General features: G+C 38.9%; 1 protein-coding gene across 1 annotated transcript in view; it reads left to right on the top strand.

Annotated features, from left to right (window-relative positions):
• Nucleotides 1-13,827, top strand: part of UST (uronyl 2-sulfotransferase) — a 383,123-nt gene extending 369,296 nt beyond the window's left edge. Inside the window, exon 8 of the mRNA XM_020986581.2 lies at nucleotides 10,231-13,827. Within this exon, the coding sequence (XP_020842240.1) occupies nucleotides 10,231-10,514 (284 nt within the window). The 3' untranslated portion in view covers nucleotides 10,515-13,827. The remainder of the gene's footprint in view (nucleotides 1-10,230) is intronic.
• Nucleotides 13,828-17,710: the final 3,883 nt, after the last annotated feature.

Genomic DNA, 17,710 nt, shown 5'->3' with positions numbered 1-17,710 from the left:
TAGAGTGGAGAAAATGACCATACATATACTGCAACATATTAACAATAATAATTGTGAAGGATGTGGAGTAAGCAAAAGTGTCCATTTCCACGTAGCTCCTACTTCAGGCATTTAGAGGTTATTATTTGTATATATCTGGAAATAATCAAAATCATATTTTTAATATTTAAATAAAAAATACACACTTTTTCCATCCATCCTGCCATTCATTCATAGTTCCAATGTCAATTCCCAATCTACACTGATTTTTGCAACTTTCAAGAGCACATGAGAATGACTACAATAGTAATTGTACCCTATAGGTAAAAAGAAAAAGGAAGGGACTGAGAACTGCTTGATGCCACAACTTCTCTTTCTCCCTACTGCACTCAGAGAAAAAAAAAAGCTAAAAAACATGTAAAGGGGTATAACATGGCCAGTGCCTTTATTCTCAAAGAATAATGAAGTCACAAGCTAAGCACTGGCATATACAACATGTCCTGAAAGTCTTAGTACAGTTTTAAGCTTTAATAGCTATTAATATTAGTTACCCCCTCATGTTCTAGTACCACAAAAAAAGAGTTTTAGCAATAAGCATATTTCCTAAAGAATTAAATTTAATTTAAGCTATTAATGCTTAAAACTGCACAAAAACTTTTGCAATACCCTGTATAGACACCAGTGGGAGCCACAAAATCCTAGATGTTGAGGTAGAGTTAGTCCTGCTAAAAAGTCAAATGCTCATTCGACTTTTAAAAGTTTTCATTTAGAAAAACATATTCCAAAGTGAAATTATTTGCCTTTCTAAAACTGTGTCTACATTATGGAAGAACAATTATCAATTCTATTTTTTTTTAAATCCACCTTAATGATTCCATTGGATCAATGGAAGCATAGAATTCTCCAGTAGATATATTTTGGTCCAAAACTAAGGAAGGCATTCTATTCCTGTGTAGCCTCCAGGAAAGTCATCAGCAAGTGACTGGGTCTCATATACTTTCTGTTTTCCCTTAAAGATATTTGTATCCAGAAAGTGCTCATCCATACCCAAGATGAATTTCAACATCTCCTCCAAGCATCAGTTCAGAAATGTGCATTGTAAGTCTCTGTGTGGAGCAGAAACCACAAGTACCTTATACTCATGGCCATAAAGGAGGGTATTCAGTATAATCCATGTTACAGATAAATAATGTCATTTAAAAACTGAAGATTCGGTGTAGCCATTAATTCCCTTTCACATGTACTAGCTACCCATTCTACACAGTGCTATACAAAGCAAATTTATCGGTTGTGGTCCCTCCCATCAAGGTAGTCTGTCGTCACCTATTGCTCAGAACATTTTGAGCAACTGTGTTTTGAAATTGTCTTCACCATCTGTGGCATAATCTTTGAATTCTTCCCAATGACAGCAAATCTTGAGATCTGCCACATTACAGACTTTAAACCTGGAGTCTGGAGTCATGAGGTTTGAATATGACGTTTTACTAGGTAATCATGGGTAACTTCTTGGTTTCTACATCTATTAAATGAGAAGGATAATATCTGTCCTGCTTCCTTCACAGGGCTGTTGGGAGAAAATCTACTTGCAAAGCTCTAAAGGCTATAAAAATGAGGATTATTGAAAAAATTACCTATGTCTTTTGTGGCTAGATTTGCACCTCAGTGAAGTTTGCCATTTAAAATAGTTAACACTGCAGACATTTTTTTAAAAAAGAGAAATGTAAATTCTATCCATACAATGGTTGGAAGAGCAGATATTATCACTAAAAAGAATTTTCCATGGTACCTGGGGCCTACATGGATCAAAAATGGGGTTTAACAGAAATCTTATTACTGATTCTTAGTGGCTGCTTATTAATAGGGAAGCCTGTATGATACTGAGTTTCAGAATCCTTAAGAAAATAGCTTTCTTACATATTTTAGTGCTTCTATATAAACAAGAGAAATAGACATGGGCCATTAAAAAAAAAAAGCTTTATGCTACAAAGGCATATTTTTTCTTACTATCTCTACCTCCAGCCCTCCCCTTAAGCCTTAAACAATGTCTTCTCTGTCCCAAGATAAAAAGGATACAAGTTCATACTGGGCTATTTACAGTCATTTCTTAGCTCCTCCAATAATTTAAAAGAAACCCTTTAGATCATGGGATTACAGATTTGGAACTAAAAGGCCATCTAATCCAACTCTCTCATTTTATAGATAAGGAAACTGAGGCCCAGAGAGATTAAGTGACTTTCCCTGAGTGAAAGATAGTAAACATGAGAGGAGAGATCTCAACCCAGGTCCTCTCTCTCCAGAGACAGTGCTCTTCCCACTAAACCACACTGGGTTTGAGTTTCTTCATTTCTTGGTTTTTGCTTTTAAATAGCTCATCTCCATTTAGGAATACTGCTTCATTCCCACTCCCTATCCCACCACCCCCCTCCCACAAAAAATAATTTTGGTAATAAGTATATTTCCTAAAGAATGCTTATTTTATGAATCGGACAGAATAGTCTCCACCCTAAAGCCCTAATACCTTCCTTTAGAACCATTTATGGAATTCAGGCCAGAGTTGGATCCTGCCTCAAACAAGCAGGCTGGTAACTTACTCAGATCTATGTTATGTTTGGAGGGAAACCCTGGGGTTTTCCTAAAATCTGGAGTACATAGCAATGAACTGACTCACCTGTCACACTGACAGCACAGAAGGCATACATGGGCAAGCGTCTAGTGCAATGTGTTTTGGGTTGTTTGTTTGTTTTTTAAGAATTCTTTATTAAGCATGACTCATTGACTTTTAGCCCACCAGAACCACCAGGTCTTTTTCACATTAATTATTGTCTAGACACACCTCCCTAGTCCTGTACTTGTGGAGTTGGTGAGGTTTTGCTTTTTTTTTAAACCCAACTGCAGAATTTTAGATTTATCCCTATTACATTTTATCTTATTAGTTTGAACCCATTGTTCTAACCTTTCATGATTTGAAGAGATCCCAATTTTGACATTCAGCTTCTTAGCTATCCCTCCCAGCTTTGTGTCATCATGAAATTCAGTAAGGAGGCCAGTTACCAGGCTCCTTCCCCCCCCACAGAAAAGCACTGGAAAAACCATCTGCTAGGTAGTAGAAAGACTGTATAGGTAGAAGGAATAGCAATGTCAGTGAAATAAAGATCTTCTGACATACTGAGTACACAAATTCATCCACCAGCCTGTCAATGGAAAAATCAATGACTTTACGTGGATTTACATAAACTCCCTAGGCAGTGATGTCTTTCCAATCTTAGTCTACATTTAAATGGTACCTGTGATTTTTTCAGTATTTCGGACTCTCGTCACCATGTTCTACAACATGTCTTTTTGCCTGTTGTCACCTTACTAAATATATTGCTAATGAGAAGTGATGTAAGTGACACGGTTTTTATGGAGCTCAGGGAATCTACTGAATTCCTAATGCCAGAAAATGATACTCCTTTTTCTAAATAAGAGATAGGTGTTTAAAGTATTGGCAATATCAATGAATTTAGTCATTAGACCCTATGAAATGACTGTTCCATAGAAAGCCGTAAGTGAGGAAAATCAGAAATGGTTCCATAGAAACTTTCAGTTTTTCTGCCCATCTCTCTCTCAATCTCTTTCTCTCTCTCTCTCTCTCTCTCTCTCTCTCTCTCTCTCTCTCTCTCTCACACACACACACACACACACACACACACACCACACACACACGCGCACACACACACACACACAATGAATTTGAACTCAAGTCCTCCTGACTCCAAGGCTGGTGCTTTATCCATTGCACCACCCAGCTGGCCCCTTCTACCCATTTCAAATAGCACATTGTTTTATTAGAGGATAGAGGGCTAGCTATGAAGCCAGGAGGACCTGGGTTTAAGTCTCACCTTTGACACATACTGACTTTGTGGTTCTGAACAAGTCACTTCACTCTTCAATGCTGTTGGCAGCTTTCTAAGACTATAAGCTGCAGAGGTATTGTTGACTTACATTGATAGAGCAATTTGCTCACCATTCCCCATCCCAAGCTCATATATGACTCTCTTTCCCTTCTCTCTCTCACTATACCTTCATCATTTGTCTTTCTTCCTTTTTGATTCTTTCCTATTTTTTTGCCACTAATAACAACTGATTGTGTTTCTGATAAGCTGAAGTAACTTCAGAGCAAATCATGGTTAGTAAGAATAATAGCTGGCATTTATCTAATACTTAAAACTTTGAAAAGCAAAAGTTTGTAATCCCCATTTTATAGATGAGGAAACTGAGGCTGAGAAAGGTTAAATCAATCAGTAAACATTTAGTAAGTGCCTACTATATGCCAGACACTGTGCTAAGTGCTGATTTGCCTAGGGTCACTCACGTAACAAATGTTAGAGGCAAAACTCAAATTCAGATCCTCTTGACTCCAGTTTTAACACTGTCACCTATGGCATAGTGGTAAACAGAGTTAGTCGTGCAAGGGATGGGAGAGAATTATCCCATTTGGAAATACTTAGGACCTAGAAAGAAGCCCCTCTGCTTCGGGAGGTGGGGGAGACAAGAGAGAGAGAAAAACAGAAAGAGAGATGAAGACAGAGAGGAAGAGGAGAGGAGATGAAGGAAGAGAGGGAGAGGCAGAGAGACAGAGACAGAGGTGGCAGTAGAGACAAAGACAAACACAGTCAGACAGAGAGAGAGAGAGAGAGAAGATGAGAGAGAGGGGGGAAAGAGAGAAGGAGGGAGAGGTAAAAGAGAGAAATGAGAGAGAGAATAAACAGGAAAAAAAAGCAAAACAATGTTGTAAAGAGTCTATCATGTCCACTATTTTCCCCATTTTACTAAGGCAGCACACCATATTTGCATCCTCAGACTCCTAGCCAGGACCATCTTATATTTCATCAGAGGAAGGATGACAGAAGAGGAAAGCCCATCTGAAGTCCTCCTGTGTTCCTCCATCCTCGGTCACTTGCTCTGCATAACAGCCGGCTTAAACTGCCGCTGGCTGGTTTGTTGCAGATTGCCGGCAGGGGAGTTGGGAGTGGCATGGTCTTATCTCCTAAAATCTGTATGTTCCCTATAGGTCTTTCTAAAGCCTCAATATACAATCCCTGTATCAAAAATACTCACATGCAGGAAGATTTAGTACTTTGTCATTATCCGTCCACAGAAAACAAAGCAGATAATTGAGGGAATTATTTCTATAATTGCAGGCTCCAAATACAAAATTATTTTTTCCTAAAATTATCTAGATAATATTCTTCTCTCATTACTATGCTTTCAGAGTATAAACAGCCTGTGATATGAATAGGTTGCATTGTGAATTATTTGATAATATCTGGTTCTCTACTGAGCTGAAAGTATTTTATTATGAGCAAGTCTGATAATTCAAGTGCAGGGAAAATTGTGTAGATATGGCAAGATATTTAAAATGATTCCTAAAATCCTGGCATATTCAAAGATCAGAATTCATATCTGTATTTAAGTTTAAACTTTATGTAGGAATCAAAGAATCACAGAACCTCCAAGTTTGAAAGGACCATGGAGGCCATCAGGCAGCTAGGTGGCAGAGTAGATAGAGTGCCAGGCCCGGAGTCAGGAAGACCCAAGTTCAAATCCAGCCTCAGACACTTACCAGCGGTGTGACCCTGCGCAAGTCACTTAACCCTGTTTGCCTCAGTTTCCTCATCTGTAAAATGAAAATAATAATAGCACCAACTTCATTGGTGTTGCCATGAAAATCAAATGATAGAACATGCGTAAAGCACTTTGCAAATCTTCCACAGTTACGTAAATATTGCCTATTCTTATATTGTACTGAATTCTGGAAACAGAACAGTGGAGGACTTAATATTCTTCTGTTATACTGGATTCTGGAAACGAGACAGTGGAGGACTTAACAGACAAAAATGGAAGCCTGTAGCCCTGCCATTTTGATGGTTCAGTTGTGATTCCTGGATACCTTATTCCCCTCTACCCTGCCCACTCCCCATTACTGTCTTGCATAATTCAGGTGGCTATGCATAGAATTGCTGTTCTAGAGCTAGAAGGGACCTCGGATGCCTGGTAGTCTGACTGCCTTTCGCAGGGAAGAAAGAAGTTGTTCAAGTGACTTCATGATGCTCAAGGTCACCCAAACAGTCAGTTTCAGAGGTGGGGATGAACTCGGGCCTTCTGACTCCCAAACCATTGTACTTGCTCCTATCCCATTATTGCCTCCCAAGCAGGCTGGGTGTTTCTTGTATTATGGATAATGGGACTCATGACAAAAATTTACATCAGGACATTTTTTTTTGAGGCAATGAAGGTTAAGGGACTTACCCAGAGTCACACAGCTAGTAAGTGTCAGGTTTATGAGGGCTGGATTTGAACTCAGGTTCTCCTGACTCCAGGGCTGGTGCTCTGTTCACTGCACCACCTTGCTGCGCCTACATCAGGACATTTTTAATCTGCTGCTGACTCACTTTGTGACCTGCTCAAGTGACTTGTCCTTTCTGGGTGTCAGATTCCTCATTTTGAAAGTGAAAGTGTTGGGTAAAGTGTGCTATAAGTCTAAGTTCCAGATTTCCTTTTAAAAAGCTGGGGTATGAATGGAAAGCCTCTCTGATCAACAGGCCTCCCTCTACAGAATGGTATTTTTATTAGATTTGTAAGCTCCTTGAGGGCAGGGACTGTCTGTTGCCTCTTTTTGTATCCCCAGCACTTAGCACAGTGCCTGGTACAAAGTAAGATGCTTAATAAATGGTTATTGATTGAGTGATCAATTGTTGATTGATTGATTGGAGTAGAGATGACAATTACTCACTCCCTCCCCAGGTTCCATCACTATTTCTCTGTTGAGTCTTCCTCCTATCCTAAGGAGGAAAAGGAGGTGTGCCAGTCCATCCATGTCCTGGGCTTCTATGTCCACTAGTGGAAAGCACAGAAGGCACAAAACTGTTCTTGAAAGGGAAGCCCACTTCTTTATAAATTAACTTTGCAAAACATTGGCAAAGTTGAAACGATTAAGTTGTATTACATTCAGTGCATTCTTAGAAATCCTTGGGCCTTAATTCTGCTGTGGCATTGGTGGGAGGGGGGGACCATTAAATTATGAAAGAACCTTAAGGGAGAGGGATTGGTATCTAGTGAGTGGCTCAGATAAGAGACTGCAAATTCCTGAGTTTTATCTTTCTCCCATTCTTTATTTAATTATAAGCAAATCACATAAACATGTGTCTGTGAACTTATTTTTAAATATTGTATAATGCAAATTTACTACATATTGGGATAATTATAAAGTCCTATATGGATCTTTTAAAAAATACTGGAACATACCCTTCCCAATGAATGACAACCTTCAGAGTGGTCACTTTAGAAGCCCACATGTTTACCCCAGTCTTAATGATATTTTTAAAACTTTTTTTAAATCTTTAGGAATTGATCCTAGCCTAATCCTTATGTGCAAATAGATTTGATTTTTGTTTCAAGCCTATTATTCAGATGGCTCAGAGCAATGATATGTATGGTGGTTTTAAGCTGGGTAAGAACATTTTAGGTCACAGTGGGGTATGACTATAAAATATGGGGGTGGGGATGGGAAAAGGATATATATGGATATAGGTCATCAACCAGCTCTGAAGAGAAATAGCATTAGAACTACTTCAGGAATAGGAAAATTTAAAGCACCCCTTTAAAAAAATTAAAGCATTTCCATTTTTTTTTTCGGCCTACATGCATTGATTCACAGACTAGCAAATAACCTGTCAAAAGTTGAATTTCTACTACTGTATTGTACATCAGGCAATAAACATTTATTAAGTACCTACTACGTGCCTGGTACTGTGCTAAGCACTGGGTATTCCAATACTAAAAAGAAAGGAACTCTCTCAAGGAAACTAAAAAACGGGAAGAAAGGAGAAGGAAGGTTCCCAGCACGGGGGCATGGTGGAGTCTAGTCCAAAGGAGTGCAGCCAAATAGGAAATTAAGAAATGGCTGACCTAGAAGCCCTTTTTAAATGGAGAATTTGGGAGGAGTTCTTTGTCCTGTCCTCCAATCAGAGAGATAGAAGGTACTAAGGGTACTGAGAAGGTGTGAGTACCAAAGCTGACACAATCTTACTAGATGATGAGTTCCCTGATGAAGAAGTTCCTGAGGGCACCATGGGATCCAGTCTGAAGGAATGTAGCTAGGTGGGAAATGAAGAGAAAGCTAACCTAGGAGTCTTCCTTAAAATTGTATGTTTCAGGAGCAGCTAGGTGGATAGAATTCCAGCCTTGGAGTCAGGAGGACCTGAGTTCAAATCTGGCCTCAGACACATGATACTTACTAGCCATGTGACCCTGAGCAAGTCACTTAATCCTGATTGCCTCACCAGAAAGGCAAAAAATAAAAGTATATGTTTCAGTCCTTAAGACTAAAATCAAGTATGAAGCATAGACACACACAATCTCAGAGTTGGGATGAACCCCAGAAACTGTCTAATTCCATTCATGCTTTAACAGCAATGCCTTCCATAATTTCTCTGACAAGTGACATCTAGTCTTCCCTTAAAGACCTCCAACAGAAAGGAACTCACTCTCTCCTCAGGCAATCTATTCCACTTTTCTTTGGCTCTGTTTACAAAAAAGTTTTCTTTATATCAAACCTAAATCTACTTCTCTACAACCTCACCCACTACTCCTATGTCAGTTCTCTGGGGACAAACATACTAAATCTAATAATCCCCCACTCATGTGTCAGCATTTCAATACTTAAAGATAACTATCATATGAAAGTTGTTGTTTTATTTTGTTTCGTTTTTTCACGGCCAAATATCTTTCATCCCTTCAAATAATTTGGTACAGCATGGTCTACAGCCCTCAGTCTATCTTGGCTACCTGCCTCTGCATATTCTTCAATTTGTCAATATGGAACCCAAATTGGAGGAAGGAATAAAGGACGAACATAGGTTTTAACATGCTTGGGAATTAATTTACCTTCCATTTACCTTGTTGCAAAAAGTTTCCCATGTATGTTACTGCCACCAATTCCTTTTATCAATACACAAGCATAAACCAATAGTCAGTTTGAATGGAATGATGTAACTCTGTGTTGTGAATTATACTTTGAAGTCTAGTACCTTACTTACTTCATCTATTTTGAAGTTTTCTCCAGTGATGCTGATTGCCACCCATCAACGCCTGCCCATCACGTACAACTCTTGCCAACGTCTTCTTATAAGTTAGCCAACAGCAGCCCACCTAACATGATAGATGTCTTTACTTCCTTTCTTCTTACCTCATGAAGATACCAGGGAAGCATTCTGGTTACCTACTTGTCATCCCTTATCATATCCTGCCCACCTTCCCTTCTTTTTATACAAGTCCTTGATGACATCTGTTAGTCCTGTCCTTCAGAGTTTCTCTTTAGTTTTATGGTTTAGTCTGTTCACAACCACCATGCACTTCCACATTGCTATCTGTATAATATTCTTTTTTTTTAATTCTTGGGGACTGTTATAGTCCATTTCCCATTGTAGAGAAGCAGTACCAGTTGAATATTCTTCTTAAAAAGATAGTTTTTTTCTTTCAGCACAGGTTCTTCAAATACCTACTTTTTTTACTAAGACTTTATAATAGGATATAAAATACCACATTTTTCTTGCCTTCCTTGGCCGGCAAGATCATCTAAAATAAAATATTTTAAAAATTTCAAAACTGCTGATTTTATATATTTATCAAGAAGCATGTTCTTAAATGGAAAAGTACTGAATGTTGTATATGTTATAATTAAAAACTGACATGATAGAATGTCTATTATGCATGGTATGTTTAATCAGCTAATGTCAATATTAGCCATGAGAGCAATATCAGTATTTTCTAGGTTATGTTAAGAGAAGACCTTTCCCTCCTGTTTCTTGATCTTAGCTACTTATTTCAGTTACCATTAATGACATAGAATTCAAGATTCTCTTATCCAGATAAAGTCGATTAACGTGTTTGGGCACTACATACATACATATATATATATACATATAGAGTGCTTTGCCATTTCCTTCTCCAGCTCATTTTACAGAGGAGAGACTGAGGCAAACAGGATTAAGTGACTTCCCCAGGGTCACACAGCTAGTAAGTATCTGAGGCCGGATTTGAACTCACAAAAATGAATCTTTCTGACTCAGGCTCGGCACTCCACTCTTTCCACTGCGCCATATATGTATATGTGTGTGCGTAGGTATATATGTATATGTGTATATATATGATATCATAACATTTGAGTCTGGTGGATACTGATAAGCTTCTGGTTTCTTTCATTTTCAGAACATAGGAAACTTGGGAACATGACTGTGACAGTAAAAAAGACCATCCCTTCTCCTGAGGCCATTCAAATTCTCTACCAACGCATGAGATATGAGTATGAATTCTACTACTTTGTCAAAGAGCAGTTCCACTTGCTCAAGCGCAAATTTGGACTCAAGTCTCACGTCAGCAAGCCACCTGTGAGGCCACAGTTCTTTATTCCTACTCCACTGGAAACTGAGGAACCAATAGATGATGAGGAGCAAGATGATGAAAAGTGGTTGGAAGACATCTACAAGAGGTGATGCAAGCACCATGCCAACTTCCAATGGACTCATCCCTCTTTCTTGAGAGCTTTTTTGTTTATTTCAAAAAGAATCCTTAAGGGACTAAATTAATGCACAGTTGCATTAAAAAACATTCCCACATGATGGGGTGAATGGGAGATACCCGGTTTTGCGGGTTTTATTTGTTTAATTTTATTGTATGTTTTTCTTGGCTCCTTAGGATCCTGTCTAGAACACCCTAGATGGCTCCAACTCAAAACATCTCATCATAAAATAGCTTTCCTCAGTGTGGTTGGGAAGGACATTCTACCTTTAAATAGCCTGCCATTTGCAAAATAACTTGTGCAAAATATTAATTGCTTCCATGATAATAGAGGCATCTTGGTCCATCTCAACAGGAATACAAGTCAATTTTCACAAAATCCAGGGGAGTTTAAGATTCATGTAATAGTCCAGGTCACAAAGGAAATAGGACAGCCAGCTTAAGTCACAATAGCTTATAAATAGGAAGCATTTCCCAGAGTGAATTGGGTCCATTAATATGAATGAGCATTTGCCTTGGAAGCCTCAAGAATTTCAATTGGTAAATGGGATTAAGTTGTCTTGTCAGTACCTTTGCTCTTGGGAGTAAGCACCAAACAACAGCATCAGCATAAGTCTTTATGGGCTCTTTGTGCTGAACAACCAACCAGTTCCATGTTCTGCAATACTAAAAAAGTTCAAAATACATGTCAAGCTCCACTGAGATAGCTAATTCTTAAGAATATTACTCATGGGTGATAGAGTCACAGGGATGAGAAAAGAAGCCACTGAGGGATCCATCTGAAAATCTGGAGTCCGTTTGAACAGTAAGTAAGGAGTAGTGAGGTTTTAGGGCGTCAGGGTTCATTAGGAAATGACCATAATCCTGAACTCCTTCTAGCCACTATAAGCATTCTTCCTCTTCGTATTGCTTTGAGATGAAATCCTAAATCACCACCTTAGGGGCAACACTTCAGGTTTTCTGAAGAAGTCCTGCCACTGAGGACAAAGTCTAGTCACAGTGACCATATCTAACTCACCTAATAAAAGGCAAGTAACAGAGGAAAGGTGAAGTTTCTTATGGGTTATAAATTCCATGAGACACTCTTGAACCCACTTAACATCATAGGATTATATAAGCAGAGCTAGAAAAGACCTTAAAGGTCTACCTAATCCAAGGGTTCTTAAGCTATAATGTGTTAGGAACAGCCTAATAAGCCAATGGACCCCTTTCTCAGAGTATTAATTTTAAATGCATAAAATGAAATACATAGGAAACCAATTACATTGAAATATAGCTACAAAAGTATTTTCAAAAAAATGTTCTATAGACCTTAGCTTAAGGACCCCTGATCTAATCCAACCCTTTTATTTTACAGATGAGAAAACTAAGGCTCAAAGACTGGCCCAGAATTATGCAGGGATTAAGTAAATGGCAGAGTAAGAATGTAAACACAGGTGCTCTAGCTCCAAATCCAACACTTTTCACTCAACCCTCAACACTAATTATGTTTTTGTCTCTATTCCCTCAGTAAGCAGCTACTTTCATAGACAAAGGTGATGAATTCTGTGCATGTAACAGTAGAGCCACCGTTCTGCCCCTGGCAGAAGAGCAGCCTTGTGTCAGTCATCTCCCAAAACTAGCTTCACCAACAGAAGGCCGCCATTACAAGTAGGCATCATTTCTATAGTACTGGTTGAGATCTCAGTGCTGAAATATTTTTTCCACTGACCTGTTTTCTGATATTACACAATAAGAGATATATTCCTTTGGATTAAAATGCAAATGCCCCTAGAAAAGGTTAAAAATCTTAGTGAAGATTACTTGAAAACAAGGAAGAAGGTAGGGGAAGGGCGTGCAGACCAACTTTGCTGACTTCGCAGTTTGACTTACAAGCAAGCCTGCAGGTGGCAGCAACAGCGTACTTGTGGGGTTCAGTTTATACTAAATCAAACTTTGGGCTTTTTACAAACCACATATTTTGAGCTTCTTCAAACATGTATAAAATCATTCATGGTCCCCCCCCAAAAAAAAATTGGATAGCAGTCAAGATCTAAAACAAGTCATTTGACAATAGGCAAGTCCTCCCCAAAGCTACTTTATCATGAGATGTATTAAGAAGTCTCCACACCCACAGGAAATCAGCTTGGCCTTGGACCAGCCCAATAATGTGAGCGGTACTTGGCATCCTTGTGGGTGTGCTTTCCATCCAAAGAGGGGTGTAGTTAAGAAGAGCTCTAGTGTTCAAGTAAGATAAACATTTAGAAGAAATGTTCTTAAAAGAGAAATGTCCTTCATGCTCTTTTGAGGGACTTATGAGCTACCATTAAGGTACCCTTGCAGAAAGTGGCCTGGCTAACAGCCAGTGTCAGAACACAAAGTGAGAATCTGCTGCCTTGTAGACTTTAAGTGGTTTCTATGAAATTACATGTAAAGAATTAGTTTACACACTGTGGAACCTTGTAATCAAATAAGAAAAACTGTATCCTCACCTTTAACATGAGCAAAGGTGATTTAAGTCATGCCATAGTCAGAGCAGTAGAGTAGCGGGTCATCGAATTCATTTGGCCCCTTTGTGGCACTTGCTTGGCGTTTAATTCCAATCCGTTAGTCAGCTTCTCCTATCGATTCAAAGGCATTTCTATCTTGACCACTTTATAACAAAAAAGCAAAAACTGTTGACTGATTTACTTGCTGGGCCTTAAGTGTTATTTTTACCTAACAAACTGCCTCTGAGTTATTCCTCTTTCTCCCTCAAAGGCAAGGTACTCCGCAAATTTATTTGGCACTTAAGCAAAAGTCTCTCTGGCGCTGGGCCCACACACGGTTTGTACATCGTGAAATATATTGTACATTTTACATAGTTTAATTTAAAAGAAAATACATGTTAAGCTGGTTAATCTTTGACTGCCTTATTTATTATAACTTTTCAGCACATTCCAAGGTTTTAGTTACTCAGGAAGGAGTTAATTAAAATGATTTTATTTTAGTCTGCTGGATGTTTTTTAAAAAGCAAGAGTCACTATTATGAGCCTTTAGCCTACTTTGTGTTGAGTGCCATATAAGTGCTTGTAAATCTTTTTTTTTAAGAAGAAGAAAAAAAAAGTTTGGTGTTTGACATTAATGAAAATAAGAAAATATATAAGGAACCAAAACATTAGCTTAACTGAAATGAAAGCAATCTGTGTTTGGGATGAAATGTTCTTTAACTTATTCAGTACCCACATTAAGGGTAAAGGAATATAAATAAGTTGGCCTTTTTTTTCAGTCTGTTGATAGCTGAAAATAAAAACCTTGCAATTCCACATACTTACAGCCGTTCAGCTTCCTTGGTTGGCCAGGTTTTCCTTCTCCTAATGTGATATTAAAATGAGACCCTACTTTCTAAGCTTTCACACAGAAACCAAAGCAATTGATTGAACACCTGGTGGTTTTCGTCTACGTGGAATAATTGGTTTAATTGCTACTTCCACTGAATCAGCAGACTGTTCCAGTGTCAGGAAGCCTCAGCCTGAACTTCCAAGCCTTTACATCTAAGCAATGATGTGATAAAAGGCAAGACATTTGTAGCCTCAAATTGACCATCTCAGACCCTTCCCTTTAAGGGCTAAAACCTTAGAAGTTTGTCTCTTTCTGAGCTGACCAGTATTGATGGCAGAAATGCACTGGCTGGAAAGCTGTATCTGTAGATCGGAACGTTCACAAAAAATAAAATGGCTCCACGTGCTTCCTAGGCACCATAGACATGACTGTTCAGTGACATGTTATTTGAGCAATATAATGTCTACTTCCTACCAGGGAAACAATCTGCCATACATTGACACTAACTGGAAGAATAAGTTATTGTTCATCAGAGACTGCTTTGTGATGAGAGAAAATAAACTAGTTGAGTCTCTAATGATGAGTATTAAGTAGCAGCCTTTCTTTGCTGTTGAATGTTGTTCTGTGGTTCAGGACAATAAAGTAAGGACCTGAGGGGACTTTCAATGGACTCCGTAACAATGAAGCAAGCCAACAAGCAGTAACTGCAGTGAAAGAAACTCAAGGTGCTTGAAATGAGGGCTAAGTGGGGAACGCTTTGATTCGTCCATGGGCTTTGTACTCAATCGGGCCAGCATTTATTAAGTAACTACTCAGTGTCAGGTACTGTGCTAGGCACTGGGAATACAAATCTTGCCCTTGGAGAGATCACATTCTAATGGGGGAGACAGCATATACAAATATAGGGATAGGGACTGGGCCTTTGATTTCATTGCACAGAAAACTTCATGATAAGGAAATTGCCTCTACAAATGCAGAGCAACATTTTTTCTTCAATTTAGAGTTGCCTAAATTACCAAGAGCATAAATGATTTGTCCAATGTTATACAACCAGGATACATCAGAGGAAGGATGTGAACATAGGTCTTCCTCACCGTAAGACCAGCTCTCTGTCTACTGTGGTGTACAGAGATAGACAGAGACAGAGACAGAGATGTACAGATGTATATACAAAACATATGTAATGCAACTTAAGGTAAATTTGAAGAGGAAGACCTTAGCATCTGGGGAAATCAAGAAAGGTCTTACACAACTTAAGCTAAGTCTTGAAGAAAACTGAGAATTCCAAGGTGAGAAGATAAGAATAAGGAGAGAGAACATTCTGAGCATGAGAGATGGCCAGTGCAAAGGCAAGGAACCGAGAGATAGATTGTCCTATGTAAGGAAAGGCAAGTGGACCAGAATGGCAGAACCAGAGAGGAAGTGGAAGAAAGTGATATGTCAGAAGGTGGAAAAGGCAGGATGAGGCCCGGTTGTGAAGATCTTCAACTGCCAAACACAGTAGTTTATTTAATCCTAGAGATAATAGGGAGGCAATGAAGATTACTGAGTGGGGATAAGGTAAGTGACATGGTCAGACTTGAACTTTAGGAAAATCACTTTGACATCTATAATGCCTCATTGTGTGGCAGAGCTTTTGCTGGGGGTTCTTTGAGGATGAATTGCTCTGGTTTTGCTGTACTATGTGGTAAGTGACAACATGAAGAAATTAAACAGGATGAACATTTGTGACCATTCAAAAGAAAAAGGGGGGAAGTATAGGTCAATTCTATAAAAAAAAAAAACCCACTCTTTTTCTGATACTTGAAGAGGCATTTCATACATAGCCTTCCAAAGAGGAACCTATTTGGGACTAAAACAAATGTTAGAAAGCAATGAGAAAAGGCCCACCAAAAATACTTTCAGGGTGAAACAGAGTCACTGTGGTCTGACAGATTAAAATAGAAAACTCATAAAGGGGAAGAATTAAACAGAAAGAAAAGTAAATCTGCAATGATAGGGTCACAGATTTTGGATCTTGGAAACATCAGAGAGAAGCAAAATACCCAGTCCCTTCTTTTGAAGATGAAGAAATTGAGAACCAAAAAAAAAAAAAAAAAGGAAATTGAGAACCAAAAAAGTCAAATGACTTGCCCATGATTATAAAAATACGAAATATAGAACTAGCTATTCTTCTTCTCTAAAGCTCTCCCTAAACTTCAGCCAATCAATGAATTAATGAGAATGCATTAGGTACCTATTACATGTCAGTCACTGTGTAACATGGCAGGGATTGAAAGACAAAAGCAAAACTCTCCACCCTCAGCAGCTTACATTCTACGGGGTAGGGAGTATACATAATGTTCATGTGTGTAATGTGTATGTGTGTATGTCCTGTATTAACTTATCTGTGAATATATATATATATATATTATATATATTATTGTATATATATTATATGTATCACATATTACATACATGTGCTATTCCATATTACATATAACAATACTCTGGACTCTTTTAGAATGAGGCTGTCTATAGCTCCCCCTCTGGGTTCTTAGAGTACTCCCTGAGGAGTTGAGAGTGACTTTTCTCTATGGCTATCAGCTCTATCCTCTATTCCAGTATGTTCCCCACTATCAGCCATCAGTGATTAGCCCCAATTCCATTGAACTAATTAACACCAATAACCTTTACAAAGAGACATTTCCAGTAAAGATATATTAAGGGCAGAAATATAAACACACACACACACACACACCCCCAACACTTTGGTCCCTGCAGGCTCAAGTCAGTTTCTACACAGGATTCACCCAAATGAGTTCACTTCCAAACACAATATGGCTAATGGGTGGATGAGTCTGCATTTTGCTGCTGCTGGATTGGCCTGGCCAGGTCACTGGGGACCTAACCCCTCTCTGTCTTCTGGAAAATTCCCAGCATGGACTCTAGGTCTTGGATTCTGATGGCTTACTCTCCTGCCCTTTGAACCTTATAAGATTATAGCCATCTGTAATCTCCTTCACCTAAAGCAAAAAAGAATAAATGCAAAGAGGCAAAGAAAGGAAGCCCACATTCATGGGCTGCATGTCAGCCTTGAAGAAGGAAGACCCAAGTCTTTTATACCATTGACTGAAATCGGTTGTAGAATGTCCATGCCTCTCCAACTCTAGGAGCAGGGCCTATTCTTTACCTAGCATCATGCCTTAGTGGAAGCAGATTCTCCAGTCTTTTCCACATGGGAAATGCATCAGCCCCATCCAGTTATGCACAAAATGTCCCATAATAAGTCACAGCACTAGTAAATGGAGGAATCAGGAAAGAACCCTCGAAGGATATTAAGCTGAACCTTAAAAGGCACTATGGTTTCTGATACGTGGAAGTGACAAGGGAGCACATTCCAAGAATATCAAAAAGGAATGGTAGTAGAAGATGGAATGCCATGTATAGGGAACCACAAGTAGGCTAGTCTTGCTGAGGCTGGAGTAGAGTGAGAGAGAGAGAGAATAACAAGTACTGAGCCCCCAAAGATAAGCTGGAGCCAAATGATGAAGAGTTTCGAAAGACAAGTAGCAAATTTTACCACATCTTAAAGGAACTAGAGGATGCTTAATGCTTCTTAAGCAAGGGAATGACAGAGCAGGAAGAAATTGTGTGTGTGTGCGCACGCGCGTGTGCGCGTGTGTGTATAACCAGCTGCAACTTTTAGGTACAATTGTAGAGCCAAATGATAATCCTTCAAGAAGAATTCTAGAATGGAAATATATAGGTTGTATTTAAGCATTTCTAGCAAAATACAATACACTGGAACCTTGCTTAAGTTGTTCCTGGGATCCATGGGACCTCTTTTAAAGCTACTAAGCCCCTCACAAGATGCTGTCCAAGATGGTTC

Source organism: Phascolarctos cinereus, unplaced genomic scaffold (genome assembly GCF_003287225.1).
Source record: "Phascolarctos cinereus isolate Bilbo 61053 unplaced genomic scaffold, phaCin_HiC Scaffold_5;HRSCAF=322, whole genome shotgun sequence".
NCBI classification, from domain to species: Eukaryota; Metazoa; Chordata; class Mammalia; order Diprotodontia; family Phascolarctidae; genus Phascolarctos; species Phascolarctos cinereus.
The sequence above is the reverse complement of the archived record's forward strand: the minus strand, read 5'-3'. Positions and strand labels throughout refer to the sequence as shown.